This window comes from Schistosoma mansoni, chromosome 1 (assembly GCF_000237925.1).
Source record: "Schistosoma mansoni strain Puerto Rico chromosome 1, complete genome".
Taxonomy (NCBI): domain Eukaryota; kingdom Metazoa; phylum Platyhelminthes; class Trematoda; order Strigeidida; family Schistosomatidae; genus Schistosoma; species Schistosoma mansoni.
Genome location: NC_031495.1, coordinates 45,150,102 through 45,178,077, shown reverse-complemented (window position 1 = coordinate 45,178,077; position 27,976 = coordinate 45,150,102). Strand labels below are relative to the sequence as shown.

General features: G+C 33.3%; 1 protein-coding gene across 1 annotated transcript in view; it reads right to left on the bottom strand.

The window, feature by feature from the left end:
* Positions 1-217: 217 nt before the first annotated feature.
* Positions 218-27,976, bottom strand: part of Smp_196290 (ubiquitin-specific peptidase 48 (C19 family)) — a gene marked incomplete at its 5' end in the record, with an annotated part of 30,715 nt that continues 2,956 nt past the window's right edge. Inside the window, 16 exons of the mRNA XM_018794570.1 lie at positions 218-357; positions 2,171-2,351; positions 3,673-4,041; positions 5,199-5,654; positions 7,881-8,091; positions 8,988-9,535; positions 11,509-11,665; positions 12,174-12,577; positions 13,456-13,544; positions 17,484-17,811; positions 18,635-18,834; positions 20,942-21,215; positions 22,286-22,391; positions 26,613-26,725; positions 26,877-26,934; positions 27,624-27,690. Coding sequence (XP_018648970.1) covers positions 305-357; positions 2,171-2,351; positions 3,673-4,041; positions 5,199-5,654; positions 7,881-8,091; positions 8,988-9,535; positions 11,509-11,665; positions 12,174-12,577; positions 13,456-13,544; positions 17,484-17,811; positions 18,635-18,834; positions 20,942-21,215; positions 22,286-22,391; positions 26,613-26,725; positions 26,877-26,934; positions 27,624-27,690 — 3,614 coding nt within the window. The remainder of the gene's footprint in view (positions 358-2,170; positions 2,352-3,672; positions 4,042-5,198; positions 5,655-7,880; positions 8,092-8,987; positions 9,536-11,508; positions 11,666-12,173; positions 12,578-13,455; positions 13,545-17,483; positions 17,812-18,634; positions 18,835-20,941; positions 21,216-22,285; positions 22,392-26,612; positions 26,726-26,876; positions 26,935-27,623; positions 27,691-27,976) is intronic.

The window sequence follows — 27,976 nt, the reverse complement described above, 5'->3', positions numbered from 1 at the left end:
ACAGTGAATATATACAAATATAAGTTTACAGATTTAAATTTTTGTTAACTAACAATTCTGAAAATAAAAGTAAACATGCTAAAATACCTGGTTAGTCATAGGTTACTATTATTATGTCATAGATTTACAAAATTATCCACGTCATGCATTTTTACCATTCAGGACATAAAATATTAGTAGCAGACAAGAAATACATGTATGTATATGATCATTAGGTTTAGGAGATAAAAAGCAGGACAACAACTGGAAAGTAGTAGTTAAGTAGAGTAGAGAAAAGACTGAAGCAATAAAAAACAATATCCGGTTAAAATTCAAGTAGTCGTGTTCCTTTGAATCCTGATTCTGTATGAATTGATTCTGAAATGTAAATGGCATGTGTTAAGTAGTATTTGAATATATATATATATATATGATGTGGGTTTGTTCTCTGAGCTGGATGGTTTGGTCGTGGAGCTTTCATCGTCCGTCTGAACGACATCATCAGCACAAACTTCGTTTAGAAGTCTGTGCTGATGATCAAAATCACCCACCTGAGCTACAAATCTTCACCATATATATATATATTCAAGAATTCTAACTAGATTATTTCCACTGACATTCATGCATCACATTAAAACTTGCATTTAATGTTAACTAGATGCTCTGATTAGCACTTATTTATTAAAAATGTATTTATGTTCATTGTCTCTTTATTATGATTTGCAATTTCTTATTCTCGCCTTTTAATGATTCCATCTTTAACATACAAACAATATTTGATGCAATTAGTCCTTTTGATAAATTCCGATAGTGTAATAAAAAGAAAAAGATTATTAGGGCTATGTGATATATATTAGCGCAATACATTTCGAGAAATCTGATCACATATACACTTGTTAAGAATATTTATATATAAAAATAAAAGGTCAACTAGACTGGAAATGGGGGGGGGACTAAGAGGAGACAAGGACAATAATAATAGTAATAATAATATGTGATCACATTGTTTGAAATGTATTGGCGCTAATATATTACATAGTTTTGGTAATCTTCGTCTTCTTATTACACTATCGAAATACAAACAATAATCATTTTTTTTTAACTATCATGTTAAATATGTTATTTCCATTTGTTTTGAATTCAACATTATTGATTTAGGCATGTAATAAAAAAATTTCTTTTTTACAATTATATTACTATTGTAACTTTAGGTTGTTTGCAACTGGTGACACACCATAGAATATAATGAATTTTATGTTATTCAGCAAATTTTGTTTCTTTTTGCCTTATTTAAATTAGAAACTAGTAGTTAATTTTATAAACATGATTGATTGATTTAACGACGGTTCGCATTATAAATTGGAAAGTAGTTAGGAAAAAAGATAAAGTGAATAGAAAATACATAGAGAATAAATGATTAAATCCATTCTCAAGTCACTCAGTAGTATATAGATTTTATCTGTTAAACCAACAAAAAAAATTAGATTAAAACAATTAGCGACTACTTTTTCCTAGTTTATGATTAACATTTTTTTAAGATAATAATAATAAATAAATTAACAGAAAGGATTTTGTGGAGATTTCAGTATTTTCATAGTTGAAATCATGAGTCAATTGAAGCTAGACCACCAAGGAAAACCTGTAAGCACTGGACGGCCGTTTTGTCCAGCTAGCTTCAATTGAATCATGCTTTCAACTATGAAAACAAATAAACAGTTGAGAAAAATTCAAAACGTAAATCAATTCATCACTATGATATTTTACAAAATATATACATGATTGTGGAACAACTATAATTGAATCACTAAATTAAATATTCTAAAATGATGAGATTATAAAAAATTATTCTTACATTACATAATGATTTCATAAAGACAAATTGACTAATGTCAAAATAATAAGACGGGAATTACTGAATATCAACGTTGTTTTTTTTTTTTGAAAAGTGGTTTCTATTAATTTATAATATCATCTCCATTAAACAATGAATTCGTTTCAAATAACTATTATTTATATAAATTGAAATTTCAGAACTTCATACCGATTAATAAACTAGTAAACATTATTCTAAGCAGGATACTTTGCATAAGATCTCAGTGAAAGTTAAGATAGCGAATTCGGTAAGATAAAGAAAAAAATTAAAATAATAGGTTAACATGAATAGTTGAAGTTTTTTTTAAAAAAAACCTACCAGACGTTGATTTACATGGACTATTTAATTTCGACTTTTGTGTCGTTAACTTGAATGTACCATTATCAAAACTTGTTCGATTAGGATCCCATGTTGGATCATCTGACCATAAATAGAGAATAGTCTTGGAGCCAATACCTAACTCTTGTAATGTTTTCGTATGATCAGTAAGTTCTAGACCCTGAAAAAAAGTTAACGATATTCATAAAACACAGGACTTTAACAGCATTAAATAATTTATTGCATAGATAGGTTTAGATGTAGTTACAATAAGTCATCTGTTAAAATTTCACAAATTCACTAACAGATTTAAATAAGAAGGCAATTATTAGACACGAAAAAAAGAACCTGAAAAAACTCAGGGTATAAGACCAAAAAATGTGATATCTATACAGAGATAGGAAAAAGAGAAACATATAATGAATAAATCTTGCATAGCATGCTAAGATATGATGATACATATTGTATCGTCTATTATGACCACATGATATTCTGTAAAGGAGCTATTTATTTTATTTTATTTAAACACATAAATATTGGTACAAGGAAGCACCAGATAAATATGCGCCTCACAAATCTCATTTGATTTGTGTGAGGGCTGTGATACTGCCCAGGTGCCCAGACTGAAGCAGGTGGTTTTCTTAGGGGGCCACACCCAGAGCCTTTGACCTAAAGATCTAACTCACAAGGCAGTGGAGAATCTTAAGGAGATGCAGTCCCATGGTAGCCGGTGACCAACGATTGATTCATACGCCATTTGTTCCTTCCGGATACTGGAGCCCATGTGCACCATTGGTTTGGAATCAGGGTTTTCCAACTCCCCAGATGTATGCTTCGTGTCCACCAACCCGGTTAAAGCTCCGGACATTCGCTTTTCGTCCTTTCAATTTCGTAAACAACAGTAATGCCACGAGAAGGCAGTGAGTAGGACTTTCGTGGCAGAGGCTATATATTCGCGTGGCCATGTGAGAGCATTTCGAGAGGGAGAGCGGACTCTCCCCACTCTCGGCTGTACCAGGGCATTTGGGGGCTGTAAAGGAGCTAAAATTATTTAAATATCGTTATTTAGTAACGAACAATAACTAAAAGATATCCTGTTAGATGAAAATCTATATAGACTATATGCTTTTATAAAATTCATTAATATTTGAAAATAATTCCAATTGTTACGTAATAATTAAATAGGATCCTATATACTGCGTTTCAAGTTAATATTTATGGGATGAAGGATATTGATAATAACCGATTACTTTATTTGCATCAATCATGATGTATACTAGATGATCGAAAAGTGGAATACAAATGACTGATCACAACAAAATTTATATACATGTTCAGAATATTTTATTCATTCTGATTAGAAAGTCAGAAATGAATAAGAATTGTAAGTGAACATGAATCAATCATATTATGGCATTCTTTTTTCCCTCTACAAAAAACACTTTGGAAACAAGATTTCAATTGTGGTAAAATAATTTACAAAATAATAATTATAACCTTACATTTGACATAATATGTTGATCGGAAGGGATTACACCTAAAAATTGCATTAATTGTACTTTCACATTAAGAAGAGTATCACTACTATTCACTTTGATTGATAAATCTTTAGGATTTAAACGTTGACGTGTAGAACGTCTAATATAATTTGTAGATGGAGACTCTGAATGATGATTAGATAATTGATTATTTGTATTATCATAGAGCACATGTTGATGATGATCGGATGATGGAGGTAATTGGTCTATTAGACTAGTTTCATTATCTGATGAAGGGCGAGGAGTGATATCTTTGTTAACAGAATTGGATAATTCTAAATTATTACATCGTTTATCGAAATAATCTTTTATTTCTCTCAAATTATCCATTTCCTAAGAAAAGAAAAACAATTTTTTTCAAAACAAAAGAGGGAACACGATGAGAAGTATAAGAGAAAATCAAATGTTACATGAATTTGAAGAACGTTTCTTTGATAAATTTAGATAATCACTAATGAGAAGACCAAGTTTATCAGAACAATGTAGTGTAATGAAGTAACGCATTTAAAACAATTCGACCACACATTGATTTGTAAAGGACATAAAAATTCCCACCCACCCTCCTATATGTTCGAAGACAACTTATACTTACGCCAAACCGATTCTTGTAGTATTGTTTTGTTATCCAGAATGGCGTGGAGCGGTTGGTTGGTAGTTAAAGCGTATGATTTTTAACCCTCAAGTCCCAGATCCGAATCCTGCTCTCCCTACTTCGGTCAGGGCAACCAAGTGGTATTATTGGCCTTAACACTTACATTGTGGCTTATACTCAGTTTTCTGGTGAATCAGTCAATTAGTTGGTTTTTCTAGAGTGTCGTGGTTCATATTGTTTTGTTCCCCATATTCTTCTTTTATCTAACAATTTAGTCTAGTTTGACCATTTATTTCCCATACATATATATCTTTACAAGTTAATGTGTGATTAGATTGTTCGAAATAAACTGTGCTAATATATCATATAGTTTGAATAAGATTCATCTCAGTGAGAAAGTTTTACTTATAACCAGGATAGTATTATAAACATTAAAAAAACAGTTGTTATCAAACAAGGTATCATTTGTAAGGGGTGACTATAGTCGAAAAAAATCATAACCGGGCACTGAATTACATACGACACAAAATGTTTACAAGTTTATTTAAGAAAAACTTAAAATTATTAAACAATAAATTATAAACTAACACGATTATTGTTAAAGTAACGCAGTTTGCTTGTAATAGCGCATATGAAGACTTAATAAACACGATATTAATGGTTAGTTGGCATGGAGAGCACGTAAACTAACCAAGATGAAGTTTACTTCCTTAGGATTTACGACACTAATGTTGACAAAACATGGGGTTCCCTTTTGTAAAGTAAAATTTTACAGCTCCTTATCCCCATGCTGCATACCTACCATAAAGCATTCGAGTATTGTGGTTGAGAGTCTGACATACGGTGCAAATACTAATTTTGGATCGACTGTCAAAACCCGTGTCTGAGTTGCACCAACCTGATCAGAAGTGTTCGGAATTATGACGTCAGTTGTTGGTTGAGAACAAATTTCTGTGTCAGCTTGAAAATCCTGTGACACACAATTCAAGGAATCCTGAACGGAGGTGAGTTTCGACTGGACACAACTACTCAATGCTTCATCAAATCCAGTTACTAGACGTATACGGATTCTAGCATTATTAAAAATCTGATCATTGATTATCTCAGATTGACAATTCGGGCATAAAGTGCCATAGGAAGATGGTTCCAATCTCCACTTCAGTTCAGAATCATTCTGTGGAAGTAAATACATCGTTGGATAGAAAGTTATTTTTGGTTCCGGTCCATCATGATCCGAAGGTATTTCGTTTTCCTTCAAATGATGAGGATATGCGTGAGACAAGACATCCCATTCATAAAAAGTCAAGGGATACAATGTTGACTCATTTATAAGAGCTTGCCATGTTTTTAGCATCTGAAATTAATTATCAAAAACAAGAAAACGAATGTTAGAAACGAATTGCTGGAAAAACACAATTATATATATATATATATATATATATATATATATATATATATATATATATATTCATATTCCTTTTATTACGAGCTTTTATTTGACCTACTGACTACTATTATACGATTTACTATTCTTAAGATATTTCGAATTTATTAGCAACAGTCTATCACAGTCACTTTTTGGCTTGATCTTGTATGATTGTTATTTTCTATTCTATGGTATGACACTGTCTCGTTTGTTTCGAAATAAACCTAGTATGTCTGAAACAAATGATTCGCATAGCGGAGGCTGATAGTGGCGTTCTGGTCTGAACAGGTTGGGTTAGGAGAGAAGCTACTATCTCGAAGGACCAATATGAATTCTATGCTGCTAGTGGTGGTTTGTGCGCCGTTGGTTTGGTCGTATAAGTCGGTGTCTAACTGGAGATCTCATTACGTGTTATATTCGCAGGGCATAAGGACATAACAGATACCATTAGTTATGTTATTCTTTAGCTTTTGATTAAATGTGCGGTAGAGAGTTAGGTACTCGATGCGTTACCACTGTGATTCTTCACACAAGGGTAGTGATAAAAGTCTCTGTATCGTTAGTCATAAATAAAGGTAGAACCCAGTGCAAAAACATATAAACTCATATTGCTCCACTAAATCATCACAGAAAGATAAATATAGGAGTGAATAGCAGTAAGAAACTGTAAACATTGAGAATATGGTTCGAGAAGGGACAAGAAAAACTCTATGATAATACCAAATCTAAAGATTTAGAAAAAGTTAAGGAATGGATCTATCTGCTATATCGTGACTGGTTTAAAACTATGTCATCTGAGTTCTCCAACAACTGATCACTAAGCAGGTAATTTGCATCTACGAACATGGTTTAGATAGACAAGTAGTAATTAAATGGACTAGTGTTAAGTCTCGGTTTGTGTTCTGTCAGCCTTTTTCAAAACGACTCCTATACTATTGTCGAGGTAGACAGCGACAAGTGAACTTGTAGAAGAGTAAAGGGAAAGCTTATCAAGTTTAAAACATCTGATCGTATCCTCACCGACTCGAAGTAAAGTAGTGGCTGGTTAGGCTACGTGTGACACTGATGGATATAGTTTACGATAAATTTTGTCCAAAGCTATGTAAGTAGGTCTGAATGTATGGAAGTATTATGACATACAATATACCTAGTGAACAGCAGGATAATTTGTACATGACACTTTGTAAAGTTGACTGATAAGAGAGGAAGAGAAGGTTGTTTGGAGCTGTTTGAGAGTTATGTATAAAACGTTGACGAATTTGTTTGAATCTAGAGACATGCTTGTCAGCTGACAAATTAATTTACGTGATGGTAAGGTTGGAGTTATCGAATTAATAAGTTCTGATTAAATTTGCAGTTAGTAAACAATTTATTTGGTTAATTCAAAGACCGATAAAAGGAGAAACTGTAGCAGTAAAACAAGGATGGAAGACTTTCCACGCTGATATTGCAACGACCTCCCAAAACCGTTTGGTAATAAATACACCATCCCTCCTTATAAACATAGAAAGATTTCGAAGCTCGTGCCACTTAAACTTTAAATTGTTCAGTTTAAAAACTTTATTTGTTGATATGTACACAACATTTAAGTTAAAAATTTTCACCATTAAAATAGCTTATTTAAGAGCTCATCACTACTGAACATTTTAGTCCAAACTGAAGCATTTGAATTGAATAAATGATTGCATTCTTCTTCGCTATCACTGTGTCTGCATGGAGCCATTTTTGAAATTTATGCAACAATTAAGTATGTCATTTTCTAATATTTGCCTCTTTATGCACATATCTAATAACAAGCAGATTTAGTTAGGGTTCTAGAAATCATTACTATTAACGTATATTATGCAATTGAGCTTTACATGTAAGGGATAAATGTACCAACAGACTGCCTAAAACCGAATTACGTGAATACCGTTTTGACCTAGGATGCAATACTTCAGAATGTTTTAACCACACATTCGTCAATTTTCAATAGACTATGCACAAAATAGATCAGTTGTAAAAAATGATCCAATTTCATGTCGATCTGTTTGCTTAATAATAATAACATGTGAGAAGGTGTACATGGGTATGTTTATTATAATCATTTAAGTAGTTTTCATTTCATTTAAACAAAACCATATAATAGAGAGTTGTGAAAATTAATTTCATTACTTGACCATGTTCACAAAGCACGCCATCCGAGCTAAAACCAGATAATAGCGAACTAGGTAAATTATCTGCTGTTGGATTTCGAGTAAATTTTCTCCATTGTATAATAAAACCCATTGGAATCAAGTAAAGAACATTGGTATTTACATTATTTAGTTCCTTATTGGCATCTGTAGAATGACCGTTTAAATTTTCTGACTTAGAATTGTTCACGCTAGAAACAAGTAAATAAATAAGCAACATTAGCAACTAAGAGCGTATTAGAAAAGATTATTCAATGACAAACATTGAGGTTAATTAATTAGGTGGTTTGAGATAGTCAACAGAAATCCTGGACTTGATTTTCGTGTTAGTTTAAATGCACCAGCAAAACTTTTGTGCATTGAAGGAAATGGTGCTCTCTGTCGGACTCGAACCCACCCCACACAATTTCACAATCTTGGACGCAACCACTGAGTTATTCGGGTCACTACTGATCTGTAGGAATGAAATATTTACAGTTGATAGGTCAATGAATAGTGATCAATATCACGCCTGTCTAGTCGTTTATTAATGATTGAATTCTATAGATCAAATTCCAACGTAACCATCAGTCTGGTTGATAGAACTCGATCACCCATAAAAAGGGCAGAAAAGTATGAAATCAGTTACTACTCAGTGATCAATCAATCAAACCAAAGTTGACTGAGACGTTGTTAGTATTATTTAGTTAAAAAAGATCCTGAATTATAACTCTTTTTGAGTAGAAACTGATTAGCATGAAACATGATTTTGAAGTGAACGAAAATATACTCCAAAATACGAGCACCATGTGACCATAGAGCGAAAACACTAGAGTTTATGTAAAATTTACGCAGGAATATTCTAATGCCTTCTCAATCCATTCGCTAGTGTTGATTGGTCAAATCTGGACTTAAAATGGAGACTATTTACCTGGAAGAAGAAGAATGTATTTACATTAACAAAATTTTAAAATAAAAAATCCACTCATTTTTATGCATTACATAGATACAAAGAACTAAATCAAATTTATAGGTTGGTGAAGTAAAATCATTATCATCATGAGAAATAATAATTTATTTTATCAATTTGAAGAAGAGTGTAAATTACCCTTCAAAGTTAAATTTGCATTTGTTTAAAGTGTCTTCTTTTATCTTTATAGTTGTATTTACTGTTTGACTGGTAGAGTTTAAAAGTCGCATACGTTGTACATTTGACAAAAATAAACCAGGAAGCATTTGACGTTCACGTAATGCTCGTTCTGTCAAATCATTTTGTACTGCGTTACATTCAGAACAAGATGACTCTGATTTATTGAATATACTAATGGAATTGATAGTTGTATTATTGTTATTATCATAAGGAATATAAATAGGAAATGTAGGAATCTTTATACCAGGAAATAAATCGACTAATTTATGCCAAAGTATGGCTGGTAAATGACATGTATTTTCTGTACAAATTCGACCGTGAGGACAAAGAATATCATGATTAAATGTTGTTTGCGTATGATGACCAGTTGCCGGTGACTTAGAATCATCATCATAATCAGAGTAAAAAGCTCGTGTGAAATGACGTGCAAGTGTTTTCCATTGACGAAGAGATCTCTTACCAATTAAATAATATCCAGGTTCAGGATTTGAAGGAATTGAGTCTGTCTTTAAAAATTCAAAGGAATATATTAGCATAAACTTAAAAACAATAGATGATAGAAATAAATTATTTCAACAATGTATTTTTGGAAATTCGAAACATTTAGCCGATGTACAGGCTTAGGTTGCACAGATAGCCAGTGATAACGCCTAACTGCTTAAACCTAAAGTAGATGAGATAAAAGGTTGAAACTTGCAATCCCATGGTTAAAACATTGACTGTTAAGCCATTAACAGCCAATACAATACTATTATTATCATTATCATTGTTATCACTAAGTTCAATTTACTACATTGTATACAGTGAAAACAGAATAGAAGTATGATAACCGGAAAATGGAATAGCTTAAGCCAAATTATTATGCTTTAATTAGAGTTTTTGGTACTTTAATAAAAGAATGAAAAATCTTATCCTCTATTAAGAACTTATAAGATGATAATAGATACGCGAGGAAAAGAATAAAAGTAGTTACTAACTGTAGAAAGGAAAATACTAATATGAATATTCATGATATAAATACGAGTGAGAATAACAGAAATCGAAGTTTGTACACTTTGAATGAACATAGAAAATAGTAAAAAGAACGGCATTCATGCAGTGGATATATATAAACTAGTGAGCAAGTATTCCTATATGGCTTAACATATCCTGATTATAGCCGCTACCTTGATATGGTGATCAGGCTTGACAATCGTAATAACCTAATCGAGACATATTGGCTGAAATACTTGTTCTATTTAAGTCCAAGGAGACCAAACAGGTCGGTTGAATAGCAGTAAGACAAGAAACAGTAAACTCATTGTCCGAAGGCGAAGTCTTACTGACGACAGTATAGGTGAGTCAAAGTAGTAAAGGATTTCCATCAGACAACCAGTATCTTCAGTGATGTTGCCTTTCACAATGGAAGAGTGGGAACTAAAAAAGACTAACCCTAAAAATGGCGTACCTCACCTTTCTCAGCAAATTTACTTCAACGGCGGTAAGGTCTTAGCATGCAGTTAAAACATCAAGAACTATTAGTAAAACGACTGTGGTATTATTATGAATAAGAACATCAGTGGGGACAACCGAATGTGTTTATATACAAAATTACAGAATCTCTTAGTAAAATCTGAGAACCATACAATAAATACTTCATTTGCAAAATGTCAATTAATTGTCTCAGATTTAATTATCCCTTCGTTTCCCCACCAAACATTCTCTGTTCTCGTTCTCTTTTCTTTGATCTTTTCAACCTTCTGACGCCAGGCATTTCACTTTTGATTGATGATACATACTATTTATATCCATCGACATCAGTAGCACACACCACAGTATGACCGGACCCAAGTAGTTGTCTTTTCGGTTCTGTGTTCATACTCCCATGTCGCCAAGATCACTACTAATTCAGTTTCTTCTCAAGGTACCCCGAAAAGTATCCTTCCACAGTGTGAGCAGCTGGAAAGTGACAAATTCCCACACACGTCTAATAGTACCCCAGGTCTGATGCATAGTGAAAAAAGGAGTGTAGGTGTATTACGTTTCTAATTTGTTACTATTAAAATGAATTAAATACCAAGGAATAAGATAAATTTGAAATACCGGTGATTAAATATGATGAACGATGACTTTATATTATATTTAATGTTCAGCGATCAAACCTAATTTATTATATTCACAATGCAAAAAAGGCGAAACATGCAATTACAACTTTAAACTAAGTTTCATGAACACCAGAAAAGACAAATTATTGTACCTGAACGTCCCATGTGAAGTAATTGTCGATAAATAAAGTGAAAATTATACTGATTATCTAAGAGTTATTGAACTAAGATTTGACTAGTTAGCTAACTAAAAGAATACGCCAATAAGAAACAAATAAGAAGTTTACTAAAATATACTAGCGAAGGGTTCATCAATCAGTCAGTAGATAAAAATAATTAGAGAATGATTGAAAAGAATTATATATTTCAGTAATTAAAAAAATAGAGATATTTACCTTTTCACTTTGAAGACGTTTATAATATGAGGAAGACAAATGATTATATTTTATGAAATAATCCAATTCCTTAGATAATTCTTTAATTGCATTTTCAACTTTTATTAATGCGATATTTAATGTAATACACTTTCGACATGGTTGAAATTGATCAAACCTGGAAAGCAATTATTAGATGATTATACATTTATATAAGAAAAATGGATTTCCATAAAAAAGAAGTATTCCAGGGACGATATTTTAAATTGTATCCATTTTATAAGGATGTTTTTCTTTTCTTAACCTATCAATTAAAATGAATGAATACTTTAAGATATTAATAGACTAGCAAATAATAATCAATGTAGTCTGAAAGCACGACACAACCCAGAAGTTAAGCGTTCGCGTGCGAGACTGAAAGTCCTGTGTTCGAGTCCTGTGCGCGGGATCGTGGATGCACACTACTGAGGAGTCCCATACTAGGACGGAATGGCCGTCCGGCGCTTCCAGGTTTCCAATGGTGGCCTTGTTTAGATCGACTCGTGAATTCAACTGTTAAAAATACTACAATCCCCACAACTCCCCTTACTGAAAATAATGAGTTTTTAACAAAACAATAGGTTACCCGTACATTGTGTATAACAATAATAATAAATATGAGATCGTTATATAACAAAACTGTGTACCTAGCATCTTCGGATTGAATGGCATCAAATGATTTTGAGAAGAGAATGTCAATAAGCTTCTTAAGACCTTTGGTAGAAACAGCCCTGTATGAACCTGCAGCAAGATCAATAGGAACACGGCCATGTGAACATGTACGTAAGGCATAAGAGGATTGATTTGGTAAAGAAGAAGGAAATATGTAGTCTTTGAGTTTTGAAAGCGATTTTATTTGAGCATCAGTTAAACAGACATCTCTTAATAACAATGGATTATTAAGGCAATCACGTAACCAAGATGTTGATACCAAAGATACATCATCAAGAGAATTCATTGATATCAAAGTATGATTATTTGGTGATAAATTGATAGGATCAGGTAATTTCAGGTTGGATAGTATTTCAAGTAACTGATTTTTATGATTTACCTGTCAGAAGAAAAAGAACTATTGTTATGTAGATGATTGAGGAAAATTGAACATAATCTTTGTAAAATGGCAATTGTTGCAAATAATCTTGGTTGTTTATGCAATTCTCTGGAAAGACAAATAACCACCAACCTGCTATCAAATAAATACATATCCTATGGATATTGTTTTTCAAAATAAGAATGCTTATCAAAACTGTTAAAAGTAACTAGTAAAATCACATATATATGAAGCATGAACTCAAAAATGTTTTCAAGGAATCGAAGATGATGTCGATAAATAAGTAGTTAATCAAATGATAGTGTTACTTAATAATAAGTCAATCGATGCCAAATTCTTCAAAAGGTAACAGAATTAATAATGGTCACTATATTCTTGTAAAATACATATACTAGGTTCTTAATTTCTATTATCTTTAAGAGCACAGAAGCATATTCATGTGAGGCTTCAAAATAGCACGGAATAGTTGTGCATTCCTAACTGGTTCACAATAGATTAAAGGATAAAACTTGATAAAACCCAAAAATTAAAATGTTAATCTAACAGTGAGTTCCAAAGCAGAGACGGATAAGAGGACTGGACTGAAGTTTAAATGGTAATTCAATCAATACTTTATTCGAAATTATTTGTACTTTAAACAATAATCTTCACTTTCATTAAAATTGATCAATTCATTAGGTATAAAGCAATAAAGATTGAGATTAATATATTAAATCCTATTTATTCACGGTTTATATTTCTTTAGAGACTTAATTTCTCATAATAGATCCGTTGAAAAAAAATCTGTTAGATGAATTTCGTGTTTTGAATTTTCTAATCAGAATTATAAACTTATCAACTAACATGTATAGCTAGGAGAAAATTTTGCAATAACATACTTTATTTTGTTGTTCAGATATAAGCTTTTGTTGTTCAGTTAAATTTACTTCTTCAATAGTTTTGCGTAAGTCACTAGGAACTGCAATATCTATAAGGAGCGAGAAATAACGAAATATTTATGAAATTAGTCAAATATAAACTAATTTTAATTTATGCGTGAATAAAAATTAAAAAAAACTTAAGGTTATTTATGTAAAATTATCTTTCAAATACAATACGGATACCGTTGTAAAACATACTTTCTTAGTGACAATCAAGTAGTTTGATGGTTACATTTCTTTAGTTCTTGGAGATTTTTCTTTAAAAACATTCATTTACCAGGCACAGATTACTAAACTGGGTTTTGAGTCACATTCTAAATAGGCTAGAGTGAAACAGAAGCAGGTGGAGCGGAGTTCAAATCCACAACATTAATCAGTCAGCTACAACGTAGGACCAGGCACATATATGGATTGGTTCAAGTTGCCACACCTCAATAGCACAACAAGATGAACAACATATTCATAGAAGTAGTTGCTTCAATGGTAGTAATATATAAAAGAAAGATTGAATATAAGGATATGATATAGGGAGAAAGAATTACTTCGTAGGATGAAAGGTATAAAGTAATTTCAATCTCACGGTTTATGGAAAGACAGAGTGTATACACCCACACCATTGTGATCGATTCTGAGCCATGTCACCCAGTCTCCAACCATTGCTTACGATAGTCGCGTGGACCCGAACCAAGTAGTCTGCAACCACCAATATGGCTCAAACCAGAAGTTAGTGATTTCAAGCACTGATGCCACTTTTTGGTTTGGCCGCCCCTAACTTTCTCCCAACCATCTCCTACACTAGTCATCATTGGTGTCGTGGTAATCGGTGTCCAGGTATACGTAGTACGTGACCCAACCATCTCAGTTTATGAAGATTCACAACCTCACCAACTGATTTACCATCATTCCCCAATATCCTGCGCCTAACCTCACTATTACTTACCCGGTGATCCCAGCATATACGTGCAATATTTCTAAGACATCTGTGGTCAAATGCTAGTAACTTACAAGTATCTTCTACTCTTAATGGCCATGTTTCGCAACCGTAAAGTAGAACAGAACGAACTACCAACCACTATACTTATCCCTATACGGATATCTCGCCTTCGCCATAGGTGACGTAAGTGGGCAAAAGTCAAACGAGCTTTTTGAATCCGTGCTGAGATTTCGTCAGACATCAACCTATTAGGGCTGATCAGACTTCCAAGATAAGTGAAGTTGTCGAAGCGTTCAACTACTTCACTCCCTATCCTTAGTTCAGGCGTTGAGGCAGTACAGTTCTGGAGCAATAACTTGTATTTAGAGGGAGGGAAACGCATCCCAAACATCCTGGCATTGTTGCTCAGTACCACCAAAAGACTCGACACTTTATCAACATTTTCACTAAACAGGACTACATCATCTGCGTATTGTAAGTCGATTAGTGGACCCCCTGGTAGGAGATCAGTTCCTGAAAATTCGGTCGACGAGAACGTTATTCCCAGCAGTAGGTCTATGACAAAGTTAAACGAAAATGGAGGTACTGAACAGCCTTGCCATACACCACTTGAGGTTGTAAAATCATATGACAGTTCGTCATAAGCTCTCACTCGACTGGTACTGTTCGAGTAAAGAGCCTTCACAAGGCTTGTGCACTTCTGAGATACACCTTTCAATGACAGACACTGCCACAGAACCTCTCGGTCTACAGAGTCAAATGCTGCTTTTAAGTCAAGGAAAACTATCGTTGTCGGACGCCGATAAGTATGTCTGTGCTCTAAAAGCTGACGAATAATGAATATGTGGTCGATGCAGCCATGACCAGGTCTGAAGCCAGATTGATTTCCACGCTTTCGCAGTTCACGAATCTTAGTTAGGCGCCCGATAATTATTTAGGTTAGTATTTTAGATGCCATATTAGTCAAACTAATCCCTCTATGGTTATCACAGGATGATTTTGACCCCTTCTAATATATCGGGACAATCAGTGATTGAGACCAATCAGATAGTATTACGACCAACTCCCAGATTTTAGCCAAAATAGTAGAGCATGATCAGAGTTTAAACATGTGCTCCGGAACGATCGACAGTCTTCTATCGAGCCTCGCCAACGATGACTGATGGCAATATGGTCTGTTTGAGTCAATCGTTGGTTTGCTGCAGGGGGTCACCATGTTGGACGATGTCTCTCCTTATGCTTAGAATTAGTGTTTGCTAAAAATAAACGACTGTCTGAGCATAGTTGCAGCAGACGATCACCATTATCTGTTCGCTGAGCCGTGATACTAAAATACCCGCCTAAATGTCTTTCTTTTTGGTTTAAGCTACCTACCTGGGCATTAAGGTTACCCGCTACGAGCACTATGTCTGAGTGTTCAGCTTTTTGAGAGCTTCCCGTTAAGTTCATCCTTCACTTTATCCGGACTGCAGTCAGTGGGAGCGTAGGCAGAAACGAAGAAAAGGCAATGACCTGTCCCTATACTTCCGAGTTCTTACAGAGCCATTTAGCCGAACAGCATATGGGCGACTGTTAACGGGGATCCATTCTAATAGTGATTGTTCTGCCCTCGTACTTAGTGCTATGCCTACACCTGTCAGTCCACGAGAACTAGCCATCGGGTCGCCAGATAAACGGAGGGTTTATCTCGTCGGCCTTCTGTTTCGGCGAAGTGAGGTCAAGTGAATAAACACACTAGGATCCTGTGCGCGTATTTCGGAGACATAGCATGGTACGATATTCCACGGTGACTGAAATTCAAACGCATTAGCCATCAAGTCACTGCTCCTGAGGGATATGGCTTGCATTGTGTAAGTGAAATTAATGAAATTTACTACAAAGAACATGGATGATAAAAGGCAGAATTATTGACTACCATATGGAATCACCTGAGTATACGTATTCCAACTACTTATGCTATACTTGATATAACGTGCCAACATGCACGTTGCCTTGATAAACCTTAGATGAACAAAAAGATTTCGAGCGATAAGTTGTAAACATATCTTATAACGACTAAAGCGATGTTTTGTTTACGAAACACGATTCATAAAGTAGAAGATTATGATATATATCTGAAACTGGTAGTCTATTTTGGTACATATCTAAGTTAGTAAAAGTAGCCAGTGTAGCAAACACCGAAATAACTGAAACTTCAAAATTCCTAGTCGTTAAGATCGTTTAAAACTTGATAAGATTGCCCTTGTTATTTTGAATACAATTTCGTTCCTGTTCAACGTGTTCTGATTTTGGGGGTCTTTTCGAGTGTCATCGTATAAGAATACTAAGCAATAGGAGTAGCTGGGTCGTTTATTAGCAAAACAATCATAACACTAAGGAACACACAGCTCATTTGAACATAAGTAATCTATATATTTGAAAACTTTGTTTAAAATGGCTATGAATAAAACAGAAAGGTATTACTAACAATCATCTAAACTTAAATATGTGAGATACAGAATTATTCATGGAGAGTGAATCAATTTTATATTTCAATAACTACTGCCAGCATTCGTTTACATTTCGATTACTTCATCTGTAAATAGACATGATTTTATATTTGTGATAGTTGATTCAATTATGTGCTCACCAATGACTAATTTCAAGAGATGATTCCCCGAGTTCCAGTGAGAGACCGTGACTGGTGAAGTTCAACTATTTCAGATATGTGGCAGTTACTAAACAATGGATGAAATTAAGAGATGGTTGCGCAATACGATGAATCGAGTAAGATTCAAAATTCAAGCAAGTGGATGTTGATTCTGTTATTTAGAAGTTAAGGACTCGGTATGAGATTTGTATGTCCTGAGTTCGACCCCCCATTAGAGTTTTCGATGTGCACTGCCGAGTCTCACATTAGGATAGGAATAGCTATTTAAAGTTATTTGGTTTTTAATGGCTGTTTTACTAATGTAAGTGATGTAATTGAGTTTATGATGTACATAGAAACCATAAAAAGGATTCACATAGTAAACATCAATTTTTATACAAAGGAATATACTAATTATACTACCTTCATCCAAATTACAATTATCCACCGATTCATAAAATACCATATACGCATTAGTTGAACTATGCCATAAATCGTCCTGTGATATACACTTAGGAGCTGTATAATCTCTACTTTCATCGAGGTCAGTGAAACTAAGATCATTTGAGGAAGTATCATGACGACGTTTTTTAGCTGATCTACGACTAGAACACTTTTCAGAAGGTTGATCAGATTTAGTAAGGTTTATTGATGAATCTGTTGTTTCAGTAGTGGTTAAATAGGTTTGCAATGATTTAGCTGATCCGTTAATTTTTGCCAATTTAAATTGATTTGACGGTACATTGAAGACCTTGAAAGAAAAAAAACATAAGTTCTGTATTTATTATATGAGAGAATAGAAAAAGGAGTAGAAATTGGTGAATAAATTTGAGCAAAGCTTATTTAAATGCATAACTAGTATACAGAGTGCATGATTTAACAGTTGAAACATATGAGTTCCAATAAGTGAGACGTATTTTTAAATCCGAAATCGTATTATCTAACCTGGAAATGAAAAAACGCAGCCTTATGCTGAATAAATGGAAACTGCACCTATATACTGAATTGTTTTGCTGAACGCCTATTTAGACTATTAAACGAGTGTATTAAATGTGTCAAATTCATATGGAATCCAGTTAAGATACTGATTTAAATTGAAATAAGGAAGAAGAGTGAATGACTAGTAAAGGTACTGTAAATAATAGAAAATCCATTTGAAAATATTTATCAGTTACGACGTTGTATGGTTTCATTTCGACGTTTAATGTTACTTTCCGAAATAATAGTGATTGATCACAATAGTATAATTAACTAACAATATTCCTGAGTAAAATATAGGAAAATTGCTTAGGTGGTGTATGCTAGTTATGTCTGTCAACATAAGTAGTATGTAACACCAATCGGAAATGGAAAACCTGGCAGCAGAAGACTAAGAAGATCACGTTAAGAAGAACAGAAACGGAGATAGAAAAGAATTGTGAATTGTAAGAATCGTACAGAATGTGAAGGACAAATGATGGATATTTTCAAATGAAGTATTGAATGAATAGTTTCCACAATTTACCAAAGAACTCCATAATTTTGTCTAAAATATAAATTGATCGTCCCCACCTGTTCTTGTTCACAACACTTACATCTATATCATTGCAAACACTCCAACATTCACCCAATTTTAAAAGAGGATCATCTTCAGTACTTAATTCTGTGTTTTTATCATCAGATAAATTGGTTCTTTTGTAAGAATCTCTAAGAACAGCTATATAATGTCCTGATGTTGGTTGGTTGCCAATATGTAAAAGTACACCGCAGAGACGATATGCACGATAACATGGATCTGAAATGAATATAAAAATAACTGGAAGGGGTTTTTGTGGAGATTTATGAAAATAAAAGTAATTATCTAAATGGTAGTTTATTAGCAGCAACAGTGAATATTACACTCAATCAGTCACATGCAATATAGAACTTGGCTTATGCATGTGCCCTGATTCAAGTTCTCGTACCTCATTAGCAGAAAAAAAGATGAATTTAACAAGGCAAATACCAGAGTAGAAGTAGTAACAGTATCAGTAGTAATAGAAACGATCGGGTATAGGAGGGGAAAAAGTACATGATTTCGGAGCCCAAGACGAAAGGGAAGACACAGAGCTAATGTATCTGTGCCATTATGTTCAGTTATCAACCATCTATACTTATCTAATACACTACTCAACTGAGCCGTTAGTAAACGGCTTATGATATTGGTAATAAAAGGCTGTTTTCTTTGACAAATTAATTACAATAAATATTTAGAAAATCAGTAAAATGAGGTGAAGAGAATTGGATTAACCCAAAGGGACAGAGGTTTATCAGGCAGTCAACCAAAGCAAGACTATTTAGATAATTTGATGTTTGAACCTTTAACACAATGTGCTTTAACCAAATTAATGATAGTCTTAGTGCGTGAATATTACACACAATCATGATTACGAATCTTTGGAATGATTGTGTTGACATTTATGTGTATAACAATGGCCCCCAAATGCCCTGGTACGGCCGAGGGTGGGGAGAGTTCGCTTTCCTTCTCGAAATGCTCTCACACGGCCACGCGTATACAGCCACTGTCAAGGAAGCCCTACTCGCTGCCATCTCGTGGCGGGGGTGTTGTTTACAAAAATTGAGAGGACGAAAACCGAATGTCCGGCACTTTAACCGGGTTGGTGGACACGAAGCATACATCTGGGGAAGTTGGAAAACCCTGATCCCAAACCAATAGTGCACATGGGCTCCAAGATCCTGAAGGAACAAATGGAGTACGAACCAATTATTGGTCACTGGCTACCATGAGACTGCATCTCCTTACGTTGCTCCATTGCCTTGTGGATTAGACCTTTAGTTCGAAGGCGCCGGGTGTGACCCCCTAAAAAACAACCTGCTTCGGTCTGGGCACCCGGACAGTACCACATCCAACACACAAACCAAGTGACTTGTGTGGCGCATATGTATTCGGTGCTCCTTTGTACCAATATTTATATGTCCAAATAAATAAGTGATATCTAAATAGATATAGAATGTACATTCATGATTGGATAAACACGGAAAGTGTAATCGCCATATTATCAACAGATATATCAGTACACCCAATAAGGCATTTGAGGTAACATTTACGAGTTGCCTGAAAATAACAATTACAAAAATCTCGGCAACATTTACGCAACTAACTTTTAAACAGGTGTTATCATTGTTTATTAGATGACTTGTACAAATAAGATAACACCGATTTAAACTAATTATTTTTACAGTAGAAATTGTTCGGATTTCAGTGCCCCGACGACTAAATAATTAAATCACAATACGAAAAAAAAATGAAAATTTGACCTTTTTTAACATGGATCATTTCAGAAAACCTCTGTAGTGGTAACATTTTTCTGATACACATAATCAATTATACAATTGTTTTCTATGACAAGTTTTGTTTGTGTGTGGAGTGGTGGTTGAGTGATTAAATGGTTTGATTTTAAGCTACTAAGTAGCAAGTTCAAAAGCCATTCCAGCTAATTCGGTTTGGAAAACCAAATAGCATCACCGGCCCTCAAACCTATAGCGTGGTTCAAAGTCAAGTACGTGGTTGATCAGTTGATAATAATGATAACTTATTTGTGTGCAATTTTCCTGTATATTAGAAGTTATATGTTATGACTTGTGTGCCAAATACAGGTCAATGTACACGGTTTCGGGCAACACTGTTTGTATACGACGGACAATGATATTACTCGGTCACCTAAATCGAAAAAAGTAGAGCGGAGTTCAAACCAGTGATATACACACATATAAAGTCGTATTATTTTATATTTAAATTCCATTAGAATGCAAAAATTGGTTTGATAAATAGAAGTATGTTATTTCAATATATATATATATATATATATACTGCTATTTTATAAAACAATTATAAATAATACCTGAATCTACACTCAAACATTCCACAGAATGCTCACAATTCAGATGTTTATCACTTTTTGGATTTTCAACAACTCTTGTTAACTCAAGAAGATCAGGTAGACGAATAGAAGCTTTATACTTTTTACGTTGACCAGTGTTTGAATCGTAAGTGAATCTAAGCAACTGGATGCATAACAATGGCGGAGCACGTGTTATATAGGCTCTTCTAATACCATCTCGTTTGCAACCACACTGTGAACAAGCATATCGATTATCACCAACTAATTGTTCTTCCTATAGAAAACAATAAATATGATGAATTCACTAGAGAGGAAAACAGCTAACGATGACGACATTGAATTAATAAATTAAAACAATGAGATCAGAAAATAAGCAATCAAACAGAGATTAACTTAACATGAACATTCATTCGTACATGAGACAATATGCGCATACTCATATAAGGTAATCGTTTTTTAATTGTTTGTAACTATTCATGGTGAATTCGGTAACTTATCAAGTTAAAGAGCCTTTTCAGGTAACCTAAATGGAAAGCCCCAGGATTAATCAATGATATAAACCGATTTCATTCATTATTTAAAACCCTCATTTAAAATGAAGTAGGACTTCTTTAAAAAGGACGTATTCAGATGAAAACCGTGAATATTTTTAAGTTACATAATAACAACAATATTTGGTTTCTTCAGTATCATAAGTCTAAATATATAAATAATAAATATATATATAAATATATATATATATATATATATAGCAGAAAATATGCAAAGTTGCAACCGAACTGCTGTTTTATAAGCATTTAGTTTATAAATATTGAGAAATATGTATAAGAAGTCTTTAAACATATATCAGAATGTAATTATATTCAACTACATATATCTACGATCAGTCTTGCCCCATCGTATCTCTTTTCATCGCTGAATACACTTGGCGTACGAATCATATGGTAATCATCTCTCGTCTCTCTGAAGAACAGGGGGAATAGAAAATAATGTAACGCGTTATGTGCGAACCCGGAAGTTCCTGGATCCACACTGCTGAAGAGTCACAAACTGGAACGATACAGCTGCACTATTGTCGTATTCCGACACATTTTTACTGAACTAATCACACGACATAATAAAGAGCAATCCAGATATATGCTAGCAACCTTGTAGAGTACAAGGAATATGATAGACTCTTAACAAAAAACCTTAATAGGGTACTCTTTCGAAAGAATGAACCCTATACTTCTTACACAAAAGAATCTTAATTAGCAATCGGAGAATGACTTTACTCGACCCATGCATTTAATCACTGCCAACTTAAACTGTTTATACATGTAGTTAAGATAAAATAAACATCACCTTTAAATAATCCCGTATACAATCTGGAAGTGACTTCGAAGAAACTTTCAAGGATAGTTCTAAAAACTTTGAAGGTAACCGGGATGTGAAACCGCATTTCAGACAGCTAAAAGCAAAAATAAATATAGAGAGAAAAGATCTGATTGGCCAAAGTAAATATCACACAAACGACGTTATGAAAAGTTCAGATGGAAGCTTTAAATACATATTATAAAGACTAATAACAGGGGTGAAGTTAGAAACATAGTGATCATTAGTTGCATTATTTAAATACAATCATAGAAACTTAGGTGGTGATAACGATACTGTCTACACTTCACTTATTTTTGGAATTTTCTTGTATCACTGAAAAGTCCTCATATAACTGGTTCCAGGATTATATTGAAAAATGCTCCAGAGCTGAGTTGGCAAAAGCCTGCATCAATGATCATTTTAAGAACAGAGAAAACCTGATCAATCCAAAATGACATCAAATGACACACAGATTCGACCAAGCATGAAAATATCCACGAAAAGAATTATTAGCAATGCAATAGACTCTTGGTAACTTAAAAAAATACAACAGTTATTAACAATATTTCAGTGATAATCTGAGAAGCAGCAAAAATGAATGTCGGAAATCCTTCAGTGCCACTAGAAATTTAGGACCAAATAACTGGCAGGATAACTTTGTCAAAAGATGTTTACATTATTTAGACTAGATAATGTAACAACAAAAGAGAACGAATTCAACGTCAATAAAAGAGGCGTTACACCAGACATTATTCCCATAATCAAACTTCAAGAAAGATTATCCGCATTGACAACCACGCATAAACGTTTGGACAGCAAGATATCATAGATTTTGCATGGTAAACCTAAAAATGATAGAGAAACGGTAAAAACGACTAATATAATAAATAATTTCAAAATAGTCTCCGATTAATCAGTATGTTGACTGGGACTATCTATAAACAAACTATTTGGAAATAAACCGTTTCCCAATGATTGGACTCGAAAAAGTTTGAAAAGGATTTTTTAAACCGCTACCGCGAATTCCTAAAACATCCTTATATAGCTAAACTCCGGTCGTCGAAAGTAGCATTTCTAAGGGCTGATTTTCAAGAACATCATTAAATTTCTAAGAATACCTACATGTTTCTCACTAATATTGTCGACAGAGTGGTAATAAAACGTCTGATTTCTTTGTGTTCTCAATTTTTAAGGGCTGGGTCAGATAGTTAGTCGGACAATACCGCAGGTTCGGCTGAAAATTATGTGCGTCATTATATGATTATTTCAAACTCCATAGTCTCCATCCAGGTCATAAAACAGATACAGCAAAGGTTAATCAAGAACAGGATAAAAGACCGTTCTAAAGAAACAGACGATGAGAGTGCAGACACACATAAACGTAACAAAACTTCTGAGGTCAACCAATCATAAACAAAACTATTGAAGCAAATTGATTTGATAATTGTGCGGAATTCCCTAAAACCTGTTTCTATTAGAGATTGGTATTGATATCTAAATTAATGAAAGCTTAACAATCAAAATTTTCAGGTCAAACGTTGACGCATAATTTAAGGATTATATCCCATTCAACCCTGGTGTTCATCAGATATAAGCTTCGTCAGGTATTGTTATAATGTCCTTATTTTCAATTACGATCTTCAAACTGTAAATTAATGTTAAAAGATAATTGAAAGCCTGTGTCTGTAGTCAGCTTCAGCCACAAATAAATGAAAATAATCAAAAGATCCGAGTGTTTGGATAAATGTACGTGCTGATAATGTATATCAGATGAAGTCACAAAGGCATATGATTGTTTAGACTATATTCAATCCTGTCGGAAAATTACTTTGGATGTAAAATATTGGGCTAGAAATGAAGTTTGTTCTGCACATTTATGAGACATAGTGCTTCAAAATTGTTCGATAGGTCTTATTTTCGGTTACCGCAGTCCCGATATTATTTTTGATGCCGTTACACATGGATAAATCAACACGAAACTGAGTAAGAATTAAGACAGTATAGAAATAGACATTATAGAAATAAGATATTAATAGTAGAATAGTATTCAAATAGACTGAATGAGGTGTGTTTAAGTACAAAGAAAAGAATAGAAACACAAATAGGCGCGATTCCCGAAGTTTATAAAAATAAGAATGGATTCGTATTGAGTTTTCATCATACCATTTAGGATCTTTAACCATTAATATCAAACCAACTGTTGGTCCCAATCTAGAAACTTAAACAATGACTGTATGGGTAAAAAAAATCGACTACTAACTCTGAGAAATTCGAGGACACTAAACTGAGATGTTTCAATTTAGTAACTAATTTTATAACGCTAATACCAGACTCATAATGTTTACCATACGATTGAGCAACCTAGCACAGAGAACGAAAACTTTAACAAAATCATCCATCCGGGCAACAAATTTTCTTCATCATCTCAATACTTTACCGTCTCACCACTTTTTAAATATTATGAGCACAAAAACGCAAGAAACAATACACCATTAATCCATAGAATTGGATCGCCATAAGATTGTACACTGATTTAACAGTTTTGACAGTATAATTGTAATCTCAAAAAATAAATATAACATTAAATCATAAAATACTTTCACATTTCGGACTGTAGTTTGTCGAATTATTGACTAGTAAACTTTTCAATAATGAAGGATCTTTGAAAAACAGGAGGAGAAGTTGAATAAAGTCGCACAGTGAAGAACATTTTGCACGGAAACAAAGAATGTATGGAATTAAGTATTTTTAAAGAAAAATATCAACTACGCAGATAGATGATGAACAGAACAACTAATCACTAGTGCACATACTCTTTTATCCTCTTCTCAACTGCTTAAATCAATAGTGTAAACTGTTATTATTAAAATTGTAGTGTTTGAATAGAAACAATAGATTGTAATTAGATGAAATAACAAACTGTTAAGTGTGCACTTCTTTCATGACAGTTTGGTCAATAAAATCTCAAGAAAATATTTGTTATTTGAAGCTAAAGAAAAGAGTAAAACGACAAGTGCATTATAAGAAAAAAGATGAAAACATCCACACAACTGAGGAGGAGAAGGATATCAACTTTGGAATTTTTTGTTTTTTTTTCAATTATAAGGATGATATAATCAATAAGATAAATTTCGTGTTGTCAAAGGAGTGATATATATGAATATTTACAGTTTGGCATAATTGTTTGATGTCTACTAATTCGATTAAAATCCAGTTGGAAAGAAAATCCGACAAATGTTTTACTAAGAAAGAATGCTTTTTTAAATAGATATGTTGTGTGGGCTACTTATGTCCACATAAGTAGTATATGGTGATGGTCAGACATATAATGTATTTTGACAGAAGACTGATAAGGAAAGAACTGAAATGAAGCGCAATTGGTAGAAAAATGCATGAACAATAAAATTAAAGAAGATGAACTCAAAATTTACAGAAGGAACAGTGAAGATTGAGACAATTGGTTGTTGTTTTGCAAATTAACTGTTTGTTGTATGGTTATCAGAATTTAGTGAGATAGTCTGTTTTTTGTGCTTAAATACATTCGATTGTCCCCAACTGGTGTTCTTGTTCACTAAAGATACATATACTTCTATCAATAAATGAATATAGAGGTAAAGAAATCTTTTTAATTAAGGGAACAATTATCGCTAGTTAGATGAACTTTAGGAAGTGTATTAAGTCAATGAAACCTTGGTCATTTCACGAATAAAAACAGCCATTTTTGTTTGGTCATGATAAACATTAAAACTGAGAAACAGATCATAGATAAGGTTTTCCACACTTTCCGCCTGTGAAACCTTCTAGTCTCAAACAGTCAAGAATTAAGAAATGCCTACATGACAAGAAAGCTGTTTAAAGTCGATAGTAATATAAAAGAATTTTTTTTCATAATCGAAGGAGACAATATGCATCAACGAATAAACATTGACAGCTTCGAGATGAAATATTTTATAAAGTTTCAAGAGGAAACTGTGACCAAGTAGCGACAAAGGTAGTTACTCTTCAATGTCACTGGATGGTAGTCAAGTTATAATAGAAATCGATCACAGCTCACAACTCAAAGGTGAAATGGTACAGGTCAACTGTAGGAATTATAGGCTTCCTGTAAGGGCGCCTGAGAAGTAACAAACTTTTAACGCTTCCTGCTCTACAATAATTTTCCCGACTATCAGTGTATGAAGAAAACTAACAATTGCAATAAACTTAGTGTTACCACCACTATCGGTATTACTATTACGAATAGTAATACTGATTTAGTCTGAGTAAAGTCATTGAGGAATAAGCCACAACGTTCAAATACTGATGTATCACTCACCTATTTTCATAAATATATTCTCCTCTAATCAAATTGTCAATAACAGATACACCAACGTGCTGGAAACGTGCTTCCAATAAATTCATAAATAAACAGTGGAATTCAGGAGCATCCTGAAAAAATACAGCGAATTAATTTTTTGGGAGAAGTTAAATAACAAATTACTGTGTTATTGCATGAACAAAAATTACACTGTGAATTGTCAGCGATGTTTAAATGAGATTAAAACCAGCATGTATATACCGCGAACATGTATTTTCTTACTTGTTGTTCTGTATTACACAACCGCAATGCTTCAATCAAACCTCCTGGATCAACAATGCTAAGAAATGAAAAAGAATACTAAGGTGAGTGGTAATTAATGTCAATCATTAATAAAATGAATAACACAATGCATACAATGTCTGAAAAAAAGGAGGGAATTAAAGTTGAAAAGTTCAGTGTTTGAATAGTTAATAGCTTATGAAGAGTTGCTCAATCTCAGACAAGAAACATTGTCGACTACATATATAAGCAATAAAAAGGAGAAATATTTAACCATGATTTGCCAACATTTTGACTGCCATCGACCTCATTCTATTAGCAGTAGTTATAGATACATGTGTAAACTCATATTTGCACATCGGTTCCTTTAAATGGACAGTTAATTGCTGAAGAATAAAAGCTTAATCGAAATTCGTAACATTAATTAGATGTGCATTTACAATTTTCTAACTACTTACGACACACAACTACCACCAGCCATAAAGATGATGGAGTCTCATAAAATCGAGTAGAAAGGAAGCAACCGGGTAGTAATGACAATAAAATGTTTAACTCCGAACCAAATATTTCTGATTTCACCCTGTATTTTTTCAACTTAAAATCTACCAGTTACAAATATCAGAATTTAAAAAAATAGAATGTACAAAGACACTTTGTGTCGATTTATATACATACATATATTTAAATAAATATAGGTGTTAAAACAGAAAGAAATCGCTTCAAAGTAGTCTGAATAAACAAATTTACCCTGAATTGTTTAACTGAAGTTGACTGAATATTAATTGTAGCTGGTGTATTATACCGGTTTCATCAGCTGTAAAATAGAATAAACAAGTAAATAAGTCAATTGTTACTAGATAAAATATGAAGACAGTTCATTTTTACCACCTATCGATATCGATCAGACCACAAGAAATAAAAAAGCACTGAAAGGTTTGTCTATTGTTGTTTGAAGAGTCTGGTTTTTCATGGTTTTTCGACTGATATCTATCTTTAAATTTTAGAAATCTGAGCAAATGACTTTGTGGAAAACAGTGTTTTTACTACTTACGGCTGATATATTTAAAATAATTAGGTTCATATCTCAAAATTGTCATCAA